A 23,485-nucleotide genomic window follows, 5' to 3' on the forward strand; every position below is an offset into this window, starting at 1 on the left:
CGTTGTCCGACTGGACCTGCACTGGGCGACCCTGGAGAACCCAATGTGCCTGCTGGGGAGCATTGAAAACCGCTCGGAGTTCCAAGATGTTTATTGGAAGCTCCGCTTCTGTCGGAGTCCACCTGCCCTGGAACAAGAGTGGACCAGAAACTGCTCCCCAGCCCCGAAGACTGGCGTCCGTTGTCAACAGGACCCAATTCGGTACCCAGAACGGACGTCCCCTGTTGAGATGGGTCGTCTGCAACCACCAGGCAAGGGACAGGCGAACCTCCGGGGTGAGCACTATCGTCTGGGATTTTAGAGACTGAGGCAGCCCGTTCCACTTTGACAGGATCAGGTGTTGCAGAGGTCTGGAGTGAAACTGGGCATATTCCACCATGTCGAACACCGACACCATGGAGCCCAGTAACCTCATCGCCGAGTGTAGAGACACCCAGCGGCTGTGCAGACAACTGCGCACCCTCGACTGTAAAGCAGAGATCTTTTCCCCCGTCACAAAGATCCTTTGCTGTCCCGAGTCCAATAAGGCTCCGAGGTGCAGAATCCGCCGAGACGGGATTAGAGTGGACTTCTGCCAGTTTATTAACCAGCCGTGCCGTTGCAGTAGCGCAATGGTCAGGTCCAAGTGGCGCAGAAGGAGCTCCGGAGATCCTGCCACTAATAGAAGGTCGTCCAAGTACGGCAACATGCGGACCCCCTGCAGCCGCAGGGAAGCCGCCATGACTGCCATCACCTTGGTGAAAACCTGTGGTGCTGTCGCCAGGCCAAAAGGTAACGCCCGGAACTGAAAGTGGTCGCTGCGGATTGCAAACCTGAGGAACCGTTGATGGCGCAAAAGAATAGGGACATGCAGGTAAGCGTCCTGTATGTCCAATGACACCATGTAGTCCCCAGGTTCCAGCGCCAGAATGATGGACCGTAGGGTCTCCATCCGAAACTTCGGCACCCGCAAAGACTTGAGAGCCCTGAGGTTGAGAATCGGACGATACAACCCATTGGGTTTCTGCACCAAAAACAGATTGGAATAGAAACCCTGGCCCCTCTGGGAGAATGGAACAGGCACTATAACTCCAGCCTGGAGCATAGTGTGCAAGACCTTCCGCAGCTCCGTGGCCTTGTTCCGGTCTGATGGTAGACCCGTGGTGAAAAATCGAGCCGGGGATCTGTGCCGGAAAGAGAGGGCATACCCGTGGGAGACCACCTCAAGAACCCAAGTGTCTGTCGTGGTGATGACCAACACCGGGCGAACTGCAGCAGGCGTCCTCCCACTTTGGGATCCCCCAAAGGGAGGCCCGGACCGTCAGGCCACAGGCTTGTCATCTGGCTTAGGGGCCGGACGTCTGGTACTCCAGGTCTGCTTCCGGGGCTTGGCCGATTTCTGGGGTCCAGCCTGTCGCGGAAAAGACTGTAGTTTGGGCCTGCCCTGGGCCCTATAAGACCGAAAGGACGATGGTCCTGAACCAGAAGGGACAGCGGCCGACGGGAGACATGCAGATTTGGCTGCCGCCAGTGTGGCTACAATCTTGTCCAGATCTGGACCGAAGAGAACTTCTCCGTTAAAGGGCAACGCCTTCAAACCCTTTTTGGAATCAGCGTCCGCCTTCCAGGATCGCAACCACAAGGTGCGACGAGCAGCCACCGCTGCTGAAGAAATTCAGGGTACTAATGTCCAAGGCCACCTCGTTGGTATAAGTGGCCGTATCACGGAGATTACCAATCAACTCCGCCTGCTCAGCCGGACAGTCGGAATCGAAGGACGCCTCCAACGAATCCGCCCAGCGCTCCATAGCTCTGGCAACCCAGCAAATGGCCATAGCCGGCCGCGCTGCCCCCCCCCCGCATGGGAATAAGCGGACTTCAGGCAGATCTCTACCTTGCGGTCCGTAGCATCCTTAAGGGAGGACATGGATGGCATTGGTAATGTGGCACTACGGACAAGACGTGTCACATGAGAATCCACCTGTGGAGGGGATTCCCACTTAGCAAAATAATTATCCGCGAACGGATAAGCCACCGCCAGACGCCTCTGCGGCTGGTATCGCTTGCCAGGCTGTTTCCACGCCTCCTCTAAATGGTCCACCAACTGACCCGAAAAAGGAAAGACTGTGGCGTCACCCTTCACATCCTTAAAAAAGGCATACTTGGATTTAGCCGCTGGGGGAACTTCGTCCTCAATCACCAAGGCTGTGCGGACTGCCCGAATAAGTCCAGGAATATACACCTTGGACCTAGCGTCTGCGTCCCTAGTACGGAGAGGTTCCTGATCGTAAGGATCCAGAGTCTCCCCATCATCAGACGTCCCTTCGTCATCCTCATAAGGAGCCGACAGAGATGCCACCAGCCGTTTATGTGGCCGCATCACAGACTCCCCTTGCAACACATCCGACAAGTGCTGTACAGAACTCGTCAGGGCGTTAACCCACGCCGGCTCCTGAGAAAACGGGAGAGGGGAAATAGGGAGACTGCGGGGTACCACCAATTGTCTTGGGAAACCCTGCATGGGTGACGACACCACTGATTGCTGGGACAAACCCATCTGCGTAAACGCGGGCTGCGGAGCTAACTGGCCCACTAAGGTTGTAAGCGCCTGAGCGAAACAAGCCCAGGGCGGCTCCTATACCGGTGCTGTAACCGTAATAGGCCGCGCCAACGACAAACACTGCCGGCAGAGGCCTTCCGCGCTACCCTCCCCCTCCGCTAAAGGTACTTTACACGTAGTACACTGTAGCCGGAGAGGAAAGTCACTTTCAGACATGATGGTAGAAAGTATGTGACCCCTCTCACCAATTGTTTTTAAAAAGGCGAAAGACCACCCTGCAGCACCGCACGGCAAGGGCTTTAGCAGAAAGAACAGGGACAATAATAAGGCTGACAGTCAGAAATGGAAAGTACAGGCAGCAGCGCTAGCACAGTCACATACAATGCAAAGAAACTCAATTCCTGCACTAACCAGCGCTGATAAATCAACTACACAGACACAGAGTCTGGTAGGACACAGCGCTGCATACACAGACGTGACCACAGCGGAGGAGAGGTATGCGGGGGGACCCAGACCACGATGCCTCCGTCCAGACTTCCAGCAGCATTCACCATGCGTTCTTGAAGATGGCCGCCGAGGAGCAGAGAGGAGGCTGGCCTGGGGGAGGAGCGCTGCCACAGGGCAAGTCGGCGTGTTGCAGAGAGGGCTGTGTGCAGCGGGGGAGGCGCCGGCTGTGAGACAGGGAAGGCGCTCTCCCCTGGCATGCATTTAACCCCCGGGACGCCGCAGCGCTACCTCTCTGCTGCGGTCCGCTGTCCCAGGGGGGTAGTGGAAGCGCAGGTTATATACCTGGCTCCACGCTGCAGCCAGTTCCCAGGGAGCCCCTGGCCTGGGGACTCTGGACCATGTAACAGCGGGGACCCACCGCGGGACCCCGCTGCTTACCTTGCTGTCCCCCTTGATTCCGGCCATGGTCCTGAACATCTGGGGTCACCGCTAGCTGTGACCCCAGATGCTCACCAGCATCCCCGGATCGGTACCGGCGTTCTGGTACCGGCGGGGGTGTAGGGAAGACAGCACGGACGTCAGGACTGACTGTCCATGCTGTACTTCCAGATGTGCATCCACAGCTGCATGAAGAAAACTTCAGGGGCTCTTCTTAGCCCCCATTCCAACAGGTGCACCCGACTCCGGCCGGGCACCAAACTAAACTGAGATGCCTTGGCTCGGGGGCGGGGTATAGGAGGGGGACCCTAGTGCATCCTGGGAGGCTGAAAGCTTAACTCTATGGTGCCTGATGACTGACGTCACACCTATACCCCAAGGTATCCTGTGGATATCCTATGGACCCTGAAGTAGAAAGTTTATTTTTATCAATTAACGAGATGCAAAGTGAATGAACAGAAGAGAAATCTAAATCAAAATCAATAGTTGGTGTGACCACCCTTTGCCTGTATTACAGCATCAATTCTTCTAGGTACACTTGCACACAGTTTTTGAAGGACTCGGCAGGGCGTTTGTTCCAAACCCCTTTGGGAACCACAGATCTTCTGTGGATGTAGGCTTGTTCAAATCCTTCTGTCTTTTCATGCAATCCCACACAGACTCGATGATGTTGAGATTAGGGCTCTGTGGGGGCCATATCATCACTTCCAGGATTCCTTATTCTTCTTTACACTGAAGATATTTCTTAATGACATTGGCTGTATGTTTGGGGTCGTTGTCCCGCTGCAGAATAAATTTGGAGCCAATCAGACTCCTCCCTGATGGTACTGCATGATGGATAAGTACCTGCCTGTATTTCACAGCATTGAGAATACCATTAATCATGGCCAAATCCCCAACTCCATTTGCTGAAATGCAGCCCCAAACTTGCAAGGAACCTCCACCATGCTTCACTGTTGCTTGCAGACACTCATTATTGTACCGCTCTCCAGCCCCTTCGGCAAACAAAAAGCCTTCTGTTACTGCCACATATTTCAAATTTTGATTCATCAGTCCAAAGGAGCTGCTGCCATTTTGCTGCACCCCACTCCTATGTTTTCGTGTATGCATGCAATAAAAATGTCGGAAACGACCAGTGAAGCCCGCTCTCGCTGGTCGTTTCCGGCATCAAACATCACCTGAACATACTGGTCAATCTGCCGATAACAACAGATTCATCATGTTCAGGGATGAGGGAAGGTGCCTACACTGAATGACATATCGTTATATAGGAACTGCAGGGGAAAAGGAACAACTGTACGATTACAATGTTGTAATCGTACTGTCGTTCCACTATCTGCTAGTGGGTACGCACCTTTAATTTGCAGCATTTTTTCCACACCTGCCTAAAACTTTTGCACAGTACTGTATATATTTGTATCATTTTCTTATGTAGATAGCCACAGGTGGTTGGCTAAGCAGATGCAGAGGTAGCATAGTATGGGCGTGCTATTGGACTAACACTGGGGTGTTGCCGAATTTGGTTCCGTACAGAGGGCCCGATTCAGAGCCGCTCGTAAGCGGCCGCTCGTTCGCTCCGAGCGATGTTCGCACGTCTGCGCATGTGTATGGGTTGTAATGCGCATGCGCCAACCAGTCAGTGCGGTCGGAAATCGTGTGCTCGCAAAATAGCGAATGCCTGCTAATTTGAGTGACAGGATGAGGCGTTTGTGGGTGGTAACAGGGGAAGGTGCTTGAAAACGGGGAGTGGGGATCCGAACGCAGGCGTGCCAAACGGTCAAAACGGGCGTTTTAAGGGTGTGCATAATTAACAAAGCAGCGTCATCGACCACGTCAGTTGGTTGTCTTTTATCCTGAACTGCTCGCATGATTGCGGTAGGAAAATGCTACCACAAGAATAGCGAGCAGTTCATACGCCTTTCGATGTACTCGATTAATCTTATAAATAGTGTAGATGACGTATGATGCGAGCGGCCAAGGGGCGTCTTTACAAAATAGTGAGCGCAAGTTTCGGACGCTCGCTCAGACATGGAGGCGTCAAAGAGCGAGCGCTCAATTTAAATAGCCAGCCCCTGTTTCTGAACGAGCGTCCGCAAATAGCGTCCGGCTCTGAATCAGGCCAAGAGATGCTGAATCGCTCACATTGGAGGCCATAGATGAATGTTCTGCAGCTAGCAAAGGGCTAGTGTAAGTTTCAATGGTGTGACTGATGGTGGGGTCTACAGACGCACAAAGCATGATTGCAGCCTTTGTAGACGCTGAAAGGGAGTCCTTGCACGGACACATGGCTGTACACCAGGGAAGGGCTTTGTAGTGGTATTTTCATAAAGTTGTAGACGCGATTGCAGCAAAAGAAGCAAGAAAATCCATGACTGTGTCCAACTAAGAAACAGGGCCTGAGGAGAAAGTATGCCGCTGCCGCCCCAGACCCCACCCCTCCATAGATCCCGCCTTCATTAGAGCGGCTTCCAGACACTTCCAGGGCTGGGTTTCCATCCCAATCCGCCTCTGGTTATATGTATATGCTATTTCTGATCTTGAAATAACCAATAAGGATTACAAGCAAAGTATGTGTAATTAATACAGCCGTACAGAGAAGCTTTTTCAAAAAATTATAATGTAGAGCAAAGTTTATTTCTACTATTAAAATAATTTTACTTAACAACTCATCAGCATTATAGGGTAAATTTGTCAACTATCCGGCTTTTGATTATTGTATTATTCGCGGCAATAAGAAATTAAGTATCACCTGAATTAACGAATATACATATGAAGGGACAGAGGATCCGCATAAAGCCCATCCCGGATGTGGAGTCTCACAGCAGCTGGAGGGCTGCTTATTGCCCACCCCTCCTATAATGTGTAAGACGTGAAGTGATCACTAATTCAATCATTTCCTTTTGAGACCCTGAGGTGCTACTGTAAATACCCATTTTCGACAATTTTTTTAATCCCCTTATCCTATTGGTTCGGTCGAATAAATCGGATTTTTCGGCCAAAAAAACATAGGATCCATAAGTTCACTGACATGTGTTTTCGCCATCGCGGAGGTGAAAAAACAATATTTTTCATGGTTTATACTTCAGGTCCCACAAAATAAAAATCCCCGATAAATGCCAGCATCTGGCTGTTTTTTGAGACTAATTGGATAGCCGGGGGGAACCATTAGCGCCCGAATAATGTCGGGGTTAATTGGATACCGGCCTACTGTAAGTGCTTTCTCATAACTTATGCTGATGGAAATAGATTGCCAGCACACCACCCAAACACTGCAACTAATAAATAAGGTAAGGATTTTTAATTTTACATTGTATAATTTGAATGTTGTCTATAACAACTATGAAGCATGAAGGACAACTAACAAAAACAGAATAGGTAATTGTCATTTTAATGGATGAGAATGGTTTTGGTTGAACAACCTGTTATCACCGGGATGTAGCTGGCATCCCGGCGGCTGCAATCCCGACAGTGAGTATTAGGATTAGGTTAACGGTTAGGCACTAGGGGGAGGGTTAGGCTGCAGGAAGGGAGGTTTAAAGTTAGGCTGTGGGGGGAGGATTAGGCTGCGGAAGGGAAGGGTTAGGGTAAGGCTGCAGGAAAGGTGGGTTAGAGGTAGGGTTAGGGGAAGGGTCAAATTACTTACCTGCATGCGTCAGGATTTCCACCGACGGAATACCGGTGCTGGGATTATGACCGCCGACATTGTGTGCACCGGGATCGCGTACCCAACCAGTTATCACACTGTGCTTGCTTTTGCTATTATTATCTTTTATTTATATGGCGCCACAAGGGTTCCGCAGCGCCTTACAAAGTACAGAAACAAATGAGCACACAAGACAACAGTTATTAATAGTACAGACAATGCAGGACAAGTACAAGATTTATAAACAATGCTGCATAACACCTAAATAAGCAGCAGGGTGTCAGTAACCAAGTTTTAGGTGCCATTGTAAAATGAAAGTAAAAGTAAGGCAAGCAGAAGCACGTGAGGGAAGAGGGCCCTGCTTGCGAGAGCTACATTCTAAGGGGAGGGTCAGACAAACAGGGGTGACACAGATGGGCTAGATAGTGAGGAAGGAGCATAGAGTAGTGGGTTAGGATGAGCGCTGGAAAGCATTGAGCAAGAAATGGGTCTTGAGAGCCCATTTGAAGATTAAGAGCCAGGAAGCCAAGTGATGGAGGAATTTTGAGCTAAGGCCAGGGAGACAAAAAAGGCAGCTACTTGAAGAAGTTGGAAGAAGCAAATGTCATGAGTGTCAAAAGGAAAGCATGAGATGGAGGGTTCAGAAGGTAAGAGTTGGTAGGAGTGACCCAAAGATAGAAGGACCCCAAGACCACCACCATGGCAACCTCCAGGCAGGGTGTGTGAGAGAATGTGAGGCCCCCAATGGAAACAGCTGCAGGAGCAGTGGTGTCAGATGGGCAAATCCAGGGTTTGGTGATGGCAAGGAGAATCAAGGAGTTGCAGATGAAGCGCTCATGAAAAGGGAGTTTATTATAGACAGAACTGGCTTGTGCGGAATCAGTATGAAATACCGCCAGCCGCAGGTTCGATTCCCGGCAGCGTCTATCCAACAACAGCAGAGTTCCCGGCAGAGGAAGCCCGACAGCGCTGGAAAACCAGATCGTGGATAGGTAAGTACTAACTAACCTAACCCAACCCCCTAACCCCAACCCTCCTTAGGGGTGCCTAACCCTAACCCCCCCCTTCCCCGCTGCCTAAACCTAAGTCCCCCAGGGGGATGCCTAACCCTGTCCCCCCCGCGGGGGATGCTTAACCCTCCCTCCCACTAGCCTTACCATCCCGGGAGGGTGCCTAACCCTAAGTCCCCCCCCCGGGTGCCCTAAACCTAGCCCTCCCCCCCACGGCTGTCCGCTTGCGGCGCCCAGCATCCCTTCAATCGGGATGTCGGGCGCCGGTCTCCCAGCGTCGGGGAATGTCAGGCGTCTACATCTAGACGCCCGGCATTTCATCCCTCGCCGGGATGTGACAGTCGGGAAGCCGGCTGCCGGTATTAAGGCAGCCGGCTTCCCAATTGTATACCGCTTGTGCTGCCACTGATATATGAATACTTGAAAATGGAAGTAAATTTTTTGAATACATTCCAGTCTCCATTCAGGAGGTCAGAGATGGTGTGATATATTGCATATTATTATTTGTATGTTTTCTCTGCTCTATAACAAGGGTGGGCATTAAGTGGCCCTCCAGCTGCTGAGGGACTATGCAAGGCAAGCTGGTATGGCAAGCTAGTTTAACAGCAGCTGGCGGGCCACTCATAGCCCTCTCTTTGCTCTACAAGGGTGAAATAGCAATGTGATATTACCTTCTTGCATGCAGTTTTTTTTTTTCTAATAATGGATATTTAATTTTCAATTGTTGGCATTATTGTTGCATTGTTACATGCTCTTGGGATGATATTTCCCTTTTCTGATCAGTGAACATGTGATTCCCTTAAGCACAGACTACTTTGGTGCTTCTAATATGCAGTGTCTGCCAGACTAGATAATTGGTGCTACCCCTGTAAGGAAAACATTATGTATTGTTGTAAGTCTTCTATGTTTGTTTGTGATCATGAAATCTTTAGGAGTTTCTCTTTCCTTTCTCAATATATGCATCACTTTCCTCACTGGACTAACAGTATAACAACAATGCAGATAAAAGATGAACCAGTACCATTTTTTTGCCAATTCCTACAATATTACTGCCATTGTCAGAAGTGTCTTGCAGATATAACCCTACAGTAGAAGACGGGAAGCCGACGGAGAGAAGAATCCTGACCGCCGGCTTCCCTACTGTCTAATCCCGGCAAGGGTTAAATGACAGGCCTGTCATTTTACCTACACTGGGAGATCGATGCCCGGCTTCCCGATCGAAGGTAAGCCGGGCGCGGATAGCCGCCCGGGGTGGGGTGGGGGTTAGGGGCTCCCGGGGGGGGACTTAGTGTTAGACAGCCCTCCGGGGAGGTTACATTTAGGCTAGGGGAAGGGGGGGTTAGGGTTAGACACCCCCGGGGGGAGGTTAAGGTTAGTACTTCCATCAAACCGGAAACATAGATGGTTGCTAACCATCGGATTCTGTTGTCCGTCCCTAACGTAGAGGATCTGGAAAATGAGACAACCAAATAAGCTGGCCTTAAGAGGAGGAAATGGCTTAGCAAGCACTGTAGGCGAGAAAGACTGAATGACAGGATAATGGATCATAAGAGCAGAAGACTGTACAATAAAGAAGTGAGGCATAAATGGCAGATATAGTTCTAAAAAGTTAATTATCTGATGTGAAGACCATAAGAACAGGACATCTAATAATCACAAACATGCCATAAGGTCAAAAATGGTTAACTTTTGCAGTTAGGTAGTTTATGTTTCGAGAATATCTAAAAGGAGCCTGTAATCCTCTGTGTTCAAAGCCAACAGTTACATATATTCCTTTCGTCCCATTTTCACCCTTAGTGGCAGAATTAAGAACACAATCTTAAGAGACAATTACTAATGCTGGCCATTGACAACATGGGTTTTAGAGACTTGGATACCATTTGTAATGCTCACCTACACCTTCAGTCAGGTTATACTCAGCCGAATTCTATGTGTAGGTAAAACTATGCCATCAGTTGCCCAAAGTCATTTAACCCTTTGAAAACAAACATCAATTACTTATATAGTGAAACATTGGTCACTGTGTCCTCTTTTGCCCCAGCTTTCATGAAAATATAAATGTTAGGACAGGCTGGATTATATATATATCCCAACTAATATAAAACATACGTTTGTTGCTCAATCATGGCCAAACCTTTGAATCGATTGACTTGACAAATCGCATAAGAATAGTTTACACGCTGGGTTAGAATATAGGCAATGTGTTTTATCATATCTCCCACTAACATTCACGTTTTTTTAAGTGCTGGAGTACCAACTCCAATGCAAGGCAAGGAAGTCGCCGCACAGAGCACATAATAGGGAGATCTGTAGCGCTGCCAGTCATGCGGGCATTCATGCGTACAGCACACACAGACAGGGGGCTGCTGCCTAAACTAAGCCTGGGTGAGAGAGGCAGCAACTAGAAGACTGCCTGTGACAGATGCCATAAGTAAAACACTAAATTTCTGGTTATCGAGGACACTTGAAATCATTCTGGATGTACAGATAAGTCATATTTTATTTATTTTTGGTACTGGGTCTACTTTATACATTTATGCACTATAGGTGGTTATGAGATTTATTGCACTATGAGGCACACCTTGTCATATATGTTGTCACTCATAAAATGTTGGAGCTGCTAATTCACACAATTGTGTGCTCATTGGAAATACAGGGGGACAAAATGAGTAGGGTTCCCCTGTATTATCCAGAACCAGCACCTGACTTTTTCTAGCGGGGGGCTAATGCCACAGCCCTTTCACCGGGACCCCCAGCCGAAGCATTAACCCTGACCGCTAGTCAGCCCAGGCCAGGGATCCCTGGGGAACTGGGGACCACCCCAATAAAGGGGTCCCCTTCTCCAGGGCACTAGGGCTTCTGATGTCCTCTTCACCTAGTGGGCGGCAGCCTGTGTCAGCTCTTTTGCATGGCCGCCGCCCACTAGGACTTCTGGCGACTTCCTTCTTCAGGAGCTCTTCATTGTTCCCTCTCGGCCATCGGACTGCCATGCCGCCTACTCGTGCTGGCTTCTATAAAGCCAGCCAAGGGGGCAGGGCGATGACGTCGCGGGCCGTGATTGGCTCGTGGCGGCCATCTTTGCATTTCAAAAAATGGCGCTGAGGCGCCATTTTTTAAATGGGCTCCGCTGACGAACTCTGCAGAATGGCAGGCAAGGACAGGATCCTCTCGGATACAGGCCAGCTTCCAACGCCCGCACCGCCGCTGGTTCCCGCAGATGCCCGCACCGCCGCCGCTGATGGCAGCACCGCCACTGCTACCGCCCACTGCCATTGCCGTGTCCCAGCCCCGCTAACGACAGCCATCTTGGTGCACCCAAGTGAAGCCACAGTGAGAACACCTGCTGAAAGCACCAACTGAGGCTGCGCAACAAGTTGAAACTTCCCATCTGTATAATGGCGCATTCATGAGGTAATAGTTTAAAAACTAACTTTCTAATTTACCTGAACCCCAAAAGAACCTACCCTGGAACAATAGTAGCGTTCCCGCTAGGCTGTTTTAGTGGGACGTGGCACCCTGCCCTCCTTCTGGAGGGCAAAAAGCGCCTTGCCCTCACAGCCTGCAGGTGCCGTCTTCACCCGCGGGTCGCAGTGTCCTGCGGGTGGGGAAATGTGCGGTGACTCGGTCACCGTCGGTGAATAGACGCCGGGCGCATGCGTCCAGCATCTATTCTCCCTGTCAGCAGCGCTTGGGGGCTGCCCGGCGTGTCCGTAAGTGTCGGGCACGCCCCCAAGAATGACGAAAAGGGTGACGTATCTTATAGACACGCCCCCTTTTCAATGTCCACGCCCCCTTTTCGGGTGTGCGCGCACGGCAGTGCCTTCTCTAGCTCCGGCGCCCTGCCTGCCGCTGGAGCTATAGTGAACACTACAATAGCTACCTAATAAAACAAACCCCAAGTCTAAATTTGCCCCCTACCCTGAGTTATGCCTTCCCAAAAATCCCCCATAGAGAACAGCAGAAAAGTTGTCCTAATTGAGAGTGTCAGAAAAAACTGACAGTTGGAACTTTAGATTATTCCCAAATCCTAATTTTATATGTGTTTTTGCCCTGAAATTTGGCATGCAGCACCGAGTGACATTTCTACCCATCCATGCCAAATTTCAGCTCAGTACCTCCAATAGCTTTTGGGGTGTAGCCCCTTAAACACCATGCTCCTCACTCCAGAATTCTCTATGGGAGAATTCAGGTTTTTTTTAGATTCAGCCTTAATTTAAGGGCACGACTGTGCCCTTATAATATATATAGGTATAAAGAGATGGGTACTCACCACAAAATTAATAAATACCAATATTTATTTACTCACGGCATCACAATAGTTTAGTCGACGTTTTGGTCTATAGCAGACCTTTGTCAAGACAATACAGCATTGTAGTATCAAGATAAGCCCTGGGCTTATATACACCCTAGTGTCCAACTCACAGAGCAGCATTTAGCACAGTACTTACAATCACAAACAATGGTCTCTCTCACTCTCTCCGCAAGACTCAACCTGCTCCCTAGGCAGTGACAGACAGACTAGAGCAACTGACCCACCTTTTACAGCCTCTCATAGGTGGTCTGGCATTCAAGGTTGAGGAGTAAGAATGGATATCAGCAGCATGAAAACAGACAGCGGCACTCAGGTACTTGTAGTAGAAATACAAAAAGGGTATTGCAATCAATACATGATCCGACGTTTCGGGACACACACGTCCCTTAATCAAGGTGTACAATATATATATAATATTATTTATATATATATATCTCCCCTTGACAACTTCCCAAGTGTTCTTAACACATATCCCACCCTTCTGTTTCAACTTCTGTAGTCAATAAACAAAAAATCTAGGACAAAGCATCTGCATTGGTCAGTTGGCTTCCTGGGCTATGCTCTGCTGAGAACTTTTAATTTTGCAAAGCCAAAAACCATCTATTCTCCCATTTATTCTCAGACATCCATTATAAAGGAGCATGATCAGTAATCAGATTGTTCTTCCCAAAAGGTAGTACCGAAGTGTTTCTAATGCCAACTTAATTGCCAATGTTTCTTTTTCAATAGATATAGTTTATCTCATGTACAGTTTTCTACTTAAACACAGCATCTATTCCTACATCTGATGCAACTGTTGGCACCACAAATTAATTTTTAAAGTCAGGTATCATCAAATCAGTTTGGGTGCAAAGAAAATACTATTCTGCTTCAGGATTTTACGTAACCAAAACGTTTTACCCTTGGTAAGGCCAAAGGGACAGCAATGGTGGCAAAATTGGGTGTATATCTTCTAAATCGCCTCAATTTTATTAAGTTGGTGCTTTATCAAACCTATGGATAAAATTTCAGTTTTTAGTTTGTCATAGTCCTTGGCTTCACTAAGGCTCAAGTCAAAATATGCCTTCTGCGGTTCCCCTGAAAGGAAGGGTGCCAAAAGTCCTGCTCACTGACCTTTAGGACAACTCCCCTCTCAGCAGTTCTTTCGAAAGTTGTTAAATAGGCTTCAACTTCAAAGCTCTTTATCATCTTTTGCAGAAAATGACTAGACAGTGTGGAGCTGGAGCTAGTGGTGACATCCGTGGAAACATTTCCAGACAGGGCTGCTAGATGCTGCATCAGTGTCTGTTACTTTATATTTTTCACATAGATTTTTATGGTTGCAATTAAAGTGCAATGTGTGCATTCACCACCATATGTCACAAGATCAGATTAGGGTTGTCATTTTCTGGAGTAAACGGCAGCACCTTGCATGCAGTAGCCAATTAAAATCACACCAGTCCAGGGCCTTGGTGCAAGAGTCCACAGCTAGTTTTATCTGAGAGCACAAAATAAACAAAACATAAAAATAAATCCTGGCCTGTCTGTCTCTAACTAGCATACAATTCCCTCTGTAAAGGTGAAAGGGCAATGACAAAAGAGGTAGGCATAACAACCTCTCAAATAGTGGCATTCCGGAGATTGAGTTTTTCCAAGCTGAAGCTTCTCTGCCACTTACATAATTGCTCCCCATTTATTCCAGAAAGGTGTTTCTCTTAGGACAGAGCTTATCAAACATGTTTTATCTCCCACTCACAGGATCCAGCTACACAACTTCTGTAACTCAAACAAGGAGATTTACAGGGAATCTAGGACAAATCTCAATAAGTAAATGAATGGTGTGAGACTACAGATATACTATGATTTGGTTCCTTCCACTTTGTCCAAATGACAAGAGATCTGGATGTTACCAAGATCCTCCAAAATCATAATAAAAAATTCAAACAGAGCTATGCTTTAAATTTTCAAGTATGTATAGATGGCAAAGTTGTCTCCGGGAGGACACCAAATTAAGCTTACCCCTTACTACAAAGGATGAATAATCCCTGCTCAACGTCTCAATCTGAAGACCTGTCAACAGCCACACATTAGTCCTCTCCGTTCATATTATCTAGGACGGAGTGGCATAGTCAACATCCAAACATTCTCCCAGCTCACGAACAATACTTTCATCTTTCCTCAATTTCAGGTTTACTTAAACGTGCTGTGGGAGTTAAAATACATGGTTACCTTTTAGATTACAAACAAAAAGAAGCGTTTGTCTTATTGGACGCTACCAAGTGCTCCCTGACAGTTGGTAATATCAGATGACTTAAGGGGGGCATCCACTACACGATTTTAGCAGGCGATTGAACGATAACGACGTCGTTATCGTTCAAAAATAGTTTATAAATCGTGCAGTGTTTGGTCATTAACAATCAAAGATGCGCGCTCCCGCTGGTCGTTTGATCGTCTCGTCAGTCGACTGAACATGCAGGTCAATTTCACTTGATCTATTAAAGATCGTTTACAAATCGTTCAGACTGAAAGATAAAATTTCAAGGGAAAAAAATCAAGAGAAAATCATTTAGAGATTGGACAGGGAGTAGATCGTCTAGTGGATGTGCCCCTTTAGAGTTCCTTACTTTAGCTTTATCAGAACACCCCACTAGTCCATATAAGATAACTGTCAAGATTATGTTATATGAAAATGGACTTTCATCTTATTTTTCCATAGCCAAGGCTCTCTATAGTTCCTATGTACATTAGGATGCTTATGTCTGGAAACCTGTACATGGTGCCTTCAGCTCTGGCGTGGTCGCGCCAGGCTGTGCATTCCCTGATATGGTCGCAAACAATGTGACCAGTCAGAACCGCCTAGATAATCTTCCAGCAGCCGCCAATCGCAGAGAGACCGCCGGCCCCTCTGCTTCCATGCACCCTCCCCCAAGTGTCTCCCGTGCAGTTGATCACTGCTGATCGGGCAGGGTAGTGTCTAGATGGCCTTTGCAGAGAGGACCCTGACATCATCAGTTACTGTCCAACGTCATTCCCTACCATCCACGTTAACATAGACGGGGAATATAATCTTGTGGCAAGCATAGCGAGCCACCGTGCCCGAAGCGTGGCGTGCGAAGCGAGCCCGAGGGGGGAGGTTTCTTCTCTAGGTGGACTTTATGGGCATGGAACCGTACTTCCGCCCTCACTGCATGTCACTTCCAGGTCCTTAGCGTAAAGGGGAAATAAGCTCAACCGATCGGGCAGCCCGGCAACAACCCCCAACTGGCAGCTGAATCTTTCAAATGTGCTACCAAATCTACCCCCTTATCTCTTGTGAAAACAAAATACTGCTCACTAGGAAATAAAAACGTTATATCCATTCTAGACAAACTATAAAAAAAAAAATAGGAGATATTGATCTGGTCACAAAATTAGATTAAACATGGTTTTAAATTAAATTAATAACATCCCTCATTAACAACATATACTAGATTCTATTTATATAGTATATATATCTAAATTTCCATTCTTCTTTAGTGTCCCTATGCTTGGCATGCGGTGTGTATGTCATTGGTAGGGTTAACCATCCATGCACTGGTACATTTTAAACACTAAAAGCAAGGCACATACCAGTACACTAACATAGGTACCACCACTCCCACATGCTTACTAACAGTACAACGTGCCTGTGGTCAGCAGTACTCCCACGCACCTGTGTCTCCGATGATTATGTATTTGAATAAATAAGCGTAGGACATGACTGCAGCCAACTACACCGATAATAATAATAATGATAAAAGGGAGTCGGCGCTCTCTCCCCTAGATGTCCTCTCTCTAGGCTCTATGTGTGTGTGTGGAAACGTTCTATCTCTCTCACTCCAACTCTATTGCTCCAGGAAGTGACCGCTGATTGGTTGCTGGAAAGGAACTACAGTCCACTGCACACTAGAGAGACAACCCACCCTCCAGCCTTCCTTGCTTTAGGTTTAACAGCAAAGTACTGTAAACCTCACCAACATCAGGCATGATGACGTCCTGCGCGCCACCGGAAGCGGATGTATCGCCATCTTGGTGCAGTCAGAGAAGTGTTATAAAAAAGAAGGGGAAGATTCGGCCCTAAGGATGGAGGTGGGACACTGTTTCTGTAGCATAGGTTTGGCGAAGGGTGGTCTAGTGATACTGTATATCTCTAAGGTGGTTGGTGAGAGCGGATGAGAATGAGATGCAGTGATGAGGGATAGCCTAGGTGAGGGGCAGTCTCACCATGTAACAATGGTGAATGCTCCTCTGCACAGTGTGGTCGTGTCTCCGTTACATGAACGGAGAGATGGTGTGATGTTGGAATGACGGGGGCGAACGGTCTAGTATGTCAGTGCTGGAGGGAGTAACGTTACTAACCAAATAGGAAGTTATTTCTTAACACTGATCACAATGATCTCCCCTGTACATTGGTTTCCCTTGAAACTGAATGTGAATCTGTACAGGACGTGCCATCAGTCACAGCCAGGACCCCCATTTATTGTATGTTCAGCTGTTAAGTAAATTCGTGATAAACTTTATACTAATAGGTATACTATTAGGCAAGTAGTAACCGATAACATGTAGAAGATACAGCACCTATGCGTGTCATATCATGGTTGTTTGTTGCTTTGACATCTATAGAGGTTATTAATTTCCCTGTAATCTCACCATTGAAACTAATGATTTGTGGTCCCCTCACCCCAAGTACGTTTCTTTTTATTTTCTTCTGTGCTATTGGGACATGTTTTATGTCTGAGTCTGACATGTTGCCCCTGGATATGGCAGTAGCAGTGAAGTTTGCTTAGTTTTGCTGCAACAAATAATCTACCCCGTCTGCTTAAATAAAACTGACTAGGTTAGAAAGTGCAGAAGGAAGTTATTTGAAGCAGCAGGAGGAGGTAATATTTTGTTTCTGTGCTGTTGAAGTTTGTGTTTAATTCTACTCAAAGTTAGCAATTTTTTTTTCAGGAGTGTTGAGGATTTCACTTGGATGAGAAATATTTTCTTTTTATGGGGGCGATTCAATTAAGCATGAGGTGAATAGCATCGTGAAGTTGGTCCCGGAGCTATTCAGTTCCGCTCGCTGTTTAGTCCGATTATAACATTTTAAGTCGGCGAATGCCGGTTCTCGCGACTTAACTTGGGTGTTTTGTTGTGAGAACTGGCATTCTCCAACCAAAGTGCCGGCCACCATGCTGTTAGCTCCGTGCTAAGCCGGCAAAGAGTCTCGAGGGTGCGAGAAGAAAACCTTTAGTCAGGCTAACATCACACTGAATTGAAAAGCTTTAGGCCTGTTTCACACTTGCCGGTTTTGCCCGGGCGGCAAAAAGCTGCATGTTTTTTTTGCCGGGTGTGAAATATAGTGGTGGCTGAAAGCAGGTGCCTTCTTTCACACGGCACGGCACTGTCACCGTGTTACAGCCGGGAATATCCACTGCGCAGGATGGCTGCCGTGCCATGTCCGTCCCGTCCCTACACACTTATGGGCTTCTGTCGGCCCGGCTTGCTGCTGCGCATGCTCAATAAATAAAAAAACAAACAAAATACATTGCTTGCGAAAGGCACTGAGTGCCTGAAAAAACCCTGCCGGCCAAAACCGGCAGATGTGTAACTGGCCTTAGGATCTCCTTCCCGGCGCTATTAACATTGAGCTAAATTGAATCTCCCCTTTGGTAATTGAATAATAACAGTCAAATTTCAAATGCTGTTACTGAGTGCTTCCCAGTGTTTTTTTTCCATTTAATTAGAGCACTAGATCACCTTGTTCGCCCAAGTATGGAGGCTATTAGATATATACTACTTTTTCAGAGACTTCAATAACTCTCCTAAATTTTCAGCTGTAATAAACCCAATTCTAACTTGATATAATATTACAGCAATTGCTACAAGAACAATTTTGCATGGAACTATTATTATTTTCATGGAAAGCCTATATTTACACACACACAGGGCCAAATGTTCTAGCCTGCGGGTTGTGGGAAGTGCCACAGCACACTGTTTCTGTAAAAAAAGAAAGAAAAGAAAAATGCAGCTTTTTGGGGTTGATTCAATTACCTGCTATTAAGGGGTGGCTGTATGTCACACTTACGTTAGCTCCAGACTCGCAAGTTCTTGTTCGCAGCACCATAGGGTTGTGTACAAAAATCAGCTACTCCTTGGCGAGTTTGTCTGCCGTAGCTGCTGTTTCTACCTCGTTGCAATGGCAACTTGCTCCCCTCGCATGTAGGGGCGAGTTAATTGAATCAACTCCATAAGGTGCATACACACACAACGATTTTATGAACGATTTTATTAACTATTTTCTGTCAGATTATCTGTCAGATTTTTCAAAGTGTAATGAATGATTTTTTTGAACTACAAACGATTTTTGCATGTTCCCTTAATGAAAATCGTTGAGATGACAAGACTGACTGAACTACAAACGTGAACGTGCATGAACGATAATCGTTCATCGTCTGACTCAGAAAGTGAACGATTTTTTCAAACGATTATTGTTAAATGCTCATTCTAGCTTTAAAATAATAGTTGAACAGTGTGAGATTCTTTGTAATTTTTCCTAATGTTTGTTTTTTTGACAATTATCTAGGATTGAGCTAATTGAGTTGCTTTTAGTTATTATATTACTTTTCAATGTTTGAGGTAGTTTTAGGACCCAAAGCACTAGTACTATTTTATTTTTCTTTTGTTTCTTATGTGTGTGATTTTCTTTAGCAATCATTAATTTATTTTAAACACTAATAGATCTAATTGTAACTAGTACAGTAATTAATATTAGACAGGGTATCTGTGCTTTTCAATTCTGTTTGAAAATCTCTGAAATGTAACATGGTTTATTCTTGGGGAATCCCTCCTCTATCCCTAACCCTCGCCCCAACTCTGCTATTTATCATTGGGATTCAGGCATTCTGACCACCGGAATCCCCGCTGTCGTTATTTTAACCGCATCCCCTTACAAATCTTTTTGCGTAGCACTTTTGCATTTAGCAGTGTTCACTTTGAATTATCAAGGGATCAGGAGCCAATCAGTATGGTTCCATGTCTCAACATAAATTTTCTGTATGTAATTGACCTTGGGGGCACAGGATAGTATGCGACCATGGCAGAGTGCGCTTACCATTTTGAGGTGCCATGCACCAAGCAATAGAGCAAAGGGTCTGAAATGTGTTCATTGTAAATAGTGTACCTTTGCTATTATGGTTTACCTTATCTGATACAATAGATTATAGGTTTTAAAAATACTGCTTGTATACAGGATTAACAGCATGTTAAGTGGTTGTAACAAAGCAGAGCTGGATGCTCTTTGAAAACAAACTTAAAAGTTCACGACATTCCAGGCATTGATTTTTAGTTAGCTTAAGCTGGGTACACACTGACAGATATATTGGTCGATCAAGCAGGGGCGGATTGGGATGGAAAACCGGCCCGGGAAATTTATGGAAGCAGCCCTAATGGGGGTGGAGTCTGTCAAGAGGGGCAGGATACTCCCTCCTCATAGGGCCTGAGTCTGAGGCAGTCACAGACTTCCTTTCTTTTTTTTACGCTAATGCAGCTACAGTGCCCTTCCCTGGTATACATCCTTGTGTTCAAATATGTAAGGGCTGAGACGCTCACTGTCAGTGTCTACAGACGCTGCAATCATGCTTTGTGTGTCTTTAGACGCCACCAGCGGTTGCACCATTGAAGCTTTCTCCAGCACTATGCTAGGTGCAGATCATCCGTCTGTGTATGGCCTCCCATGTGAGCAATTCAGCGTCTCTGTACGCAACCACTTTCAGCAACACGCCCGTGTCACTCCAGTAACATGCCCATACTAAGTTACATCTGTGTCTAATTAGCCAACCTCCTATGAATGCTCAACACATTTCTAATATACTACACTACTTGGTGAGTGCATCTGAATCAGTACTACAACTCTGTACAAACACCATTGGGACGCATGAACGTGCAACTCAGTCAAAAAACATTGCACAAGAAAAAAAATAAAATTTTGTCCCTCACAGAAAGAAAACAAATACATTGGGCTCGATTCAATTCAGTGCGATGCTAATTAGCCCCAGAAGGAAGCTCCCGAAGCTTTTCAATTAAGTGCACTGCTTGGTCCGATTAAAGGATTTCTTGCAGCCTCATGAGGGTGCGAGGAGAAATATAACAAAAGTGCCGGCCGTGAGGCTGTTTTGAGGCTTAGCGTGGTGTTAAAAGCCTCACGGCCGTCACTTTAGTCGGAGAATCCGGTTCTCTCGACTAAGCACCCAAATTAAGGTCCGTATTTAATTAGCCGCGAAGTCAATTTATGCGTAAAAGTATTGCCGGTGACGTCATTTCGCCATGCGAAAAGTTTCCTCCATATTCAATTCCAAAGACTTTTCGCCAGTGCGGAAACTCAATGCAATGAGACCTGCGATAAATTTTTGCCTATGAATAGGTGTCGGAAAAAAAGTGCAGAATTGGGGTTTTGGGGTGCAAAGCTGCGGGAACCCTCCTGCACCCTTGGGACAGTCCCCCAAAGGTAAACTGCGTTAAAATAAAAAAGTGTTTAATTCACCCCAAAAAAGTACTTTAGTTTTGGGGGCAAAAAAGTTCAAAGTTGCGGGACAAACTTTAAAACTAGCGAAATAGATTCCAGGTGGGTCCCCAAGTGTGCCCAAGGTGTTTTTAAGTTTGTAGGTGCTTGTGGCAGGTGGATCTTTAAAAAACTTTCAACTTCACTTTAGCAGCTTAAAACTATGCTTGCACCCATTTTCAGGTACCCCAAATTTGCTGGGACTACTTATTTTCCTAAAAAACTCAGCAAAATGCTGTTCTTCACCACTTATGCAAAGATGCTAAATAGCATATATTGAGAGCATTTAAGTACCCCAAATACCTTCAGCAGGGCTATTCGGGTGTAACTAGAGTGATCCTCGATGCCAGTGCATCTTTTGGGGTGTGTCAGGCTGATTTCCCCAAATCTGACAGTACTTTTCACCTGTTAGAGTTTCGCTGGATCCTGTTTTCGACGATTTCTAATTGAATTTGGGGAAAAGCGGGCACGTGCGCAATACTTTTCCGCATTGAAAACCAGCGAAGTCGGTGAAAAGTACGGGTCTTTTAGGTTGGAATTGAATATGCCCCTAAGTTGCGAGAACCGACAACTGTCGGACCAAACAGTGCAGTGAATTTAATAGCTCCGGGAGCTCCATACCAGGGCTATTCAGCATTGCGCAGAATTTAATTGAGCCCACTACAGGAAAACAAACACACACATTGGCCTACACATGAAAAAAAAAATATTGATTCAATGATTCCTCCCACTGGGAATAAAATAAACACAAACATTGATTCCCCCCAGGCCCATCAGCACCTCATCACCGCCCTCAGCCCTTGTCACCTCATCACAATCTTCTGCTCCTCACCCTGCCTTACCGCCATCCTCAGCTCCTCACCCAGCTTTACCACCATCCTCAGCTCCTCACCCCGCCTTACCACCATCCTCAGATTCTCATCACCTTCCCAAGCCCCTGTCTCTCATCCTCACCATTCCCCAGATTCCCCAGCCCTTTGTCTTCAGCTCCAACCCCCTCACACTTGACACTAGACATTACTTACTGACTTACACTATTGTGACTTAGTCAGCACTGGCGGGTCGGCGCTGGCTCTTGTTCCTCCTTGACTTCTGTGTGCACTGACTGTGCAGGGCTGCTGCTGTGCTGTGCGTGCACGTTGTGCAGTGAAGGCTGCAGACGTACAGAGTGATAGAGGCGAGCTGCGGACGGGCTGGAGGCGGAGATGTCAGTGGTGACTGACAGCTCCGCAAAGGCTTATGGGAGGAGCTGCTGCAGGTGGGCATGCGCAGCAGCTCCCCTGTCGGCCATTTTCCTTGAACTACAGACAGTAACGCTGCCCGATCGAAGCTGAGCTCTGATCGCAGCAGCGGCCAGAGGAGAAGAGCAAGAGTTGAATGAAGGGCGGCCACACATGGACCGACCCAGCGGGAACCGGCCCGGTGTCCTGGCAGCTCAATCCGCCCCTGTATCTGCTGCCCGTCGGCCAGTGTGTCATTCACAGACTTATCGCATTGGCTGTGCTGCACAGCCAATGGACAGATGTCTGCTGACATATCTGTCCATCGGCAAGAGTGTGCAGACATGCCCCCGGCCAGTTGGACCCGTCGTCCCCTCTTACACGCTGAACACAGATGATGGTTCCGTGTGTACGAACAACCATCATCTGCAGATCACTCGATCTGCAGATATATCTGTTTAGTATGTACCCAGCATTACACTACAGTGTAGTTTATAATACCCCATTCACATTGCTATTGGCAGGTCGCACCCGGGATTTGTACATGCATCAATCCAGAGTGCAACCCGTCTGAGATCCCTTTCAGACTGGAGTTCCGACCTGGCAATAATGCCAGGTCGATGACATCACCGCCATCGCTGCTGAGCCTGCGCTTGGAGATGAGATCATCTCCAAGCACCAGCTCTCCCTATGCAGTGAACGGGACCTGGGTCGCCTCGACCCTTCACACTGCACCGCGAGCCGGGTTGAACTCGTGTTCAACCCTGCTCGTTACCCAGGTTGAAATGCTGGGTCACATAACCCGGGTTATTTCAACTGGGTCCTTTCACACTGTGCAGTAACCCGGGTTATTTGATAGCAGTGTGAAAGCGGTATAACCAGTTTCTCTCTAGCTGTTGTAAATCGGATGCAGACCATTTGCTTACATGTAAAATGCTACCTGTACATATGGTAAAACAAATATGTATCAGAGAGCATTTGAAATGTTTTTTCTGTTGTTGGACTGGTCTTAAAGTTTTGTCAGGGATTTTGCAAGTCCTTTTTTTTAACACTGCTACCATTATTGTTTTTATTATGACTCTGTTTTTATGTTTCTGCAAATATGCTTGGACTATACCAGCGGTTCCCAAACGCGGCCCACAGGGCTCCTCAGCAGTTCAGATTTTAGAGAGATCCATGGTTGAGCACAGGTGAATTAATTAGTACCTCAGTCAATTTGATTTAGCCATCTGTGCTTAACCATGGATATCTCTAAAACCTGACCTGTTGGGGTGCCTTGAGGATTGTGTTTGGGAACCTCTGGACCAGGCATGTCAAACTCAAAATACCAACCGGGC

At 47.0% G+C, this 23,485-nt stretch overlaps 2 protein-coding genes across 5 annotated transcripts in view; one reads left to right on the forward strand and one right to left on the reverse strand.

Annotated features, from left to right (window-relative positions):
* Nucleotides 1-16,341, reverse strand: part of RAB2B (RAB2B, member RAS oncogene family) — a 59,892-nt gene extending 43,551 nt beyond the window's left edge. Inside the window, exon 1 of one of the 4 annotated variants that reach the window (XM_088469950.1) lies at nucleotides 16,310-16,341. Coding sequence is in view for 2 of the 4 variants with exons in the window: in XM_088469947.1 (XP_088326073.1) it covers nucleotides 16,060-16,105 (46 nt within the window). In the remaining 2 variants the exon portion in view is untranslated. The other 3 variants (XM_088469947.1, XM_088469949.1, XM_088469948.1) reach the window with 3 other exon arrangements.
* A 40-nt stretch (nucleotides 16,342-16,381) lies between these two features.
* TOX4 (TOX high mobility group box family member 4) overlaps nucleotides 16,382-23,485 on the forward strand; it is a 36,309-nt gene continuing 29,205 nt past the window's right edge. The window contains exon 1 of the mRNA XM_088469952.1: nucleotides 16,382-16,475. Coding sequence (XP_088326078.1) covers nucleotides 16,470-16,475 — 6 coding nt within the window. The 5' untranslated portion in view covers nucleotides 16,382-16,469. The remainder of the gene's footprint in view (nucleotides 16,476-23,485) is intronic.

The sequence above is a fragment of the Taudactylus pleione genome, unplaced genomic scaffold (assembly GCF_031769625.1).
Source record: "Taudactylus pleione unplaced genomic scaffold, aTauple2 ptg000095l, whole genome shotgun sequence".
In the NCBI taxonomy this organism is placed as follows: domain Eukaryota; kingdom Metazoa; phylum Chordata; class Amphibia; order Anura; family Myobatrachidae; genus Taudactylus; species Taudactylus pleione.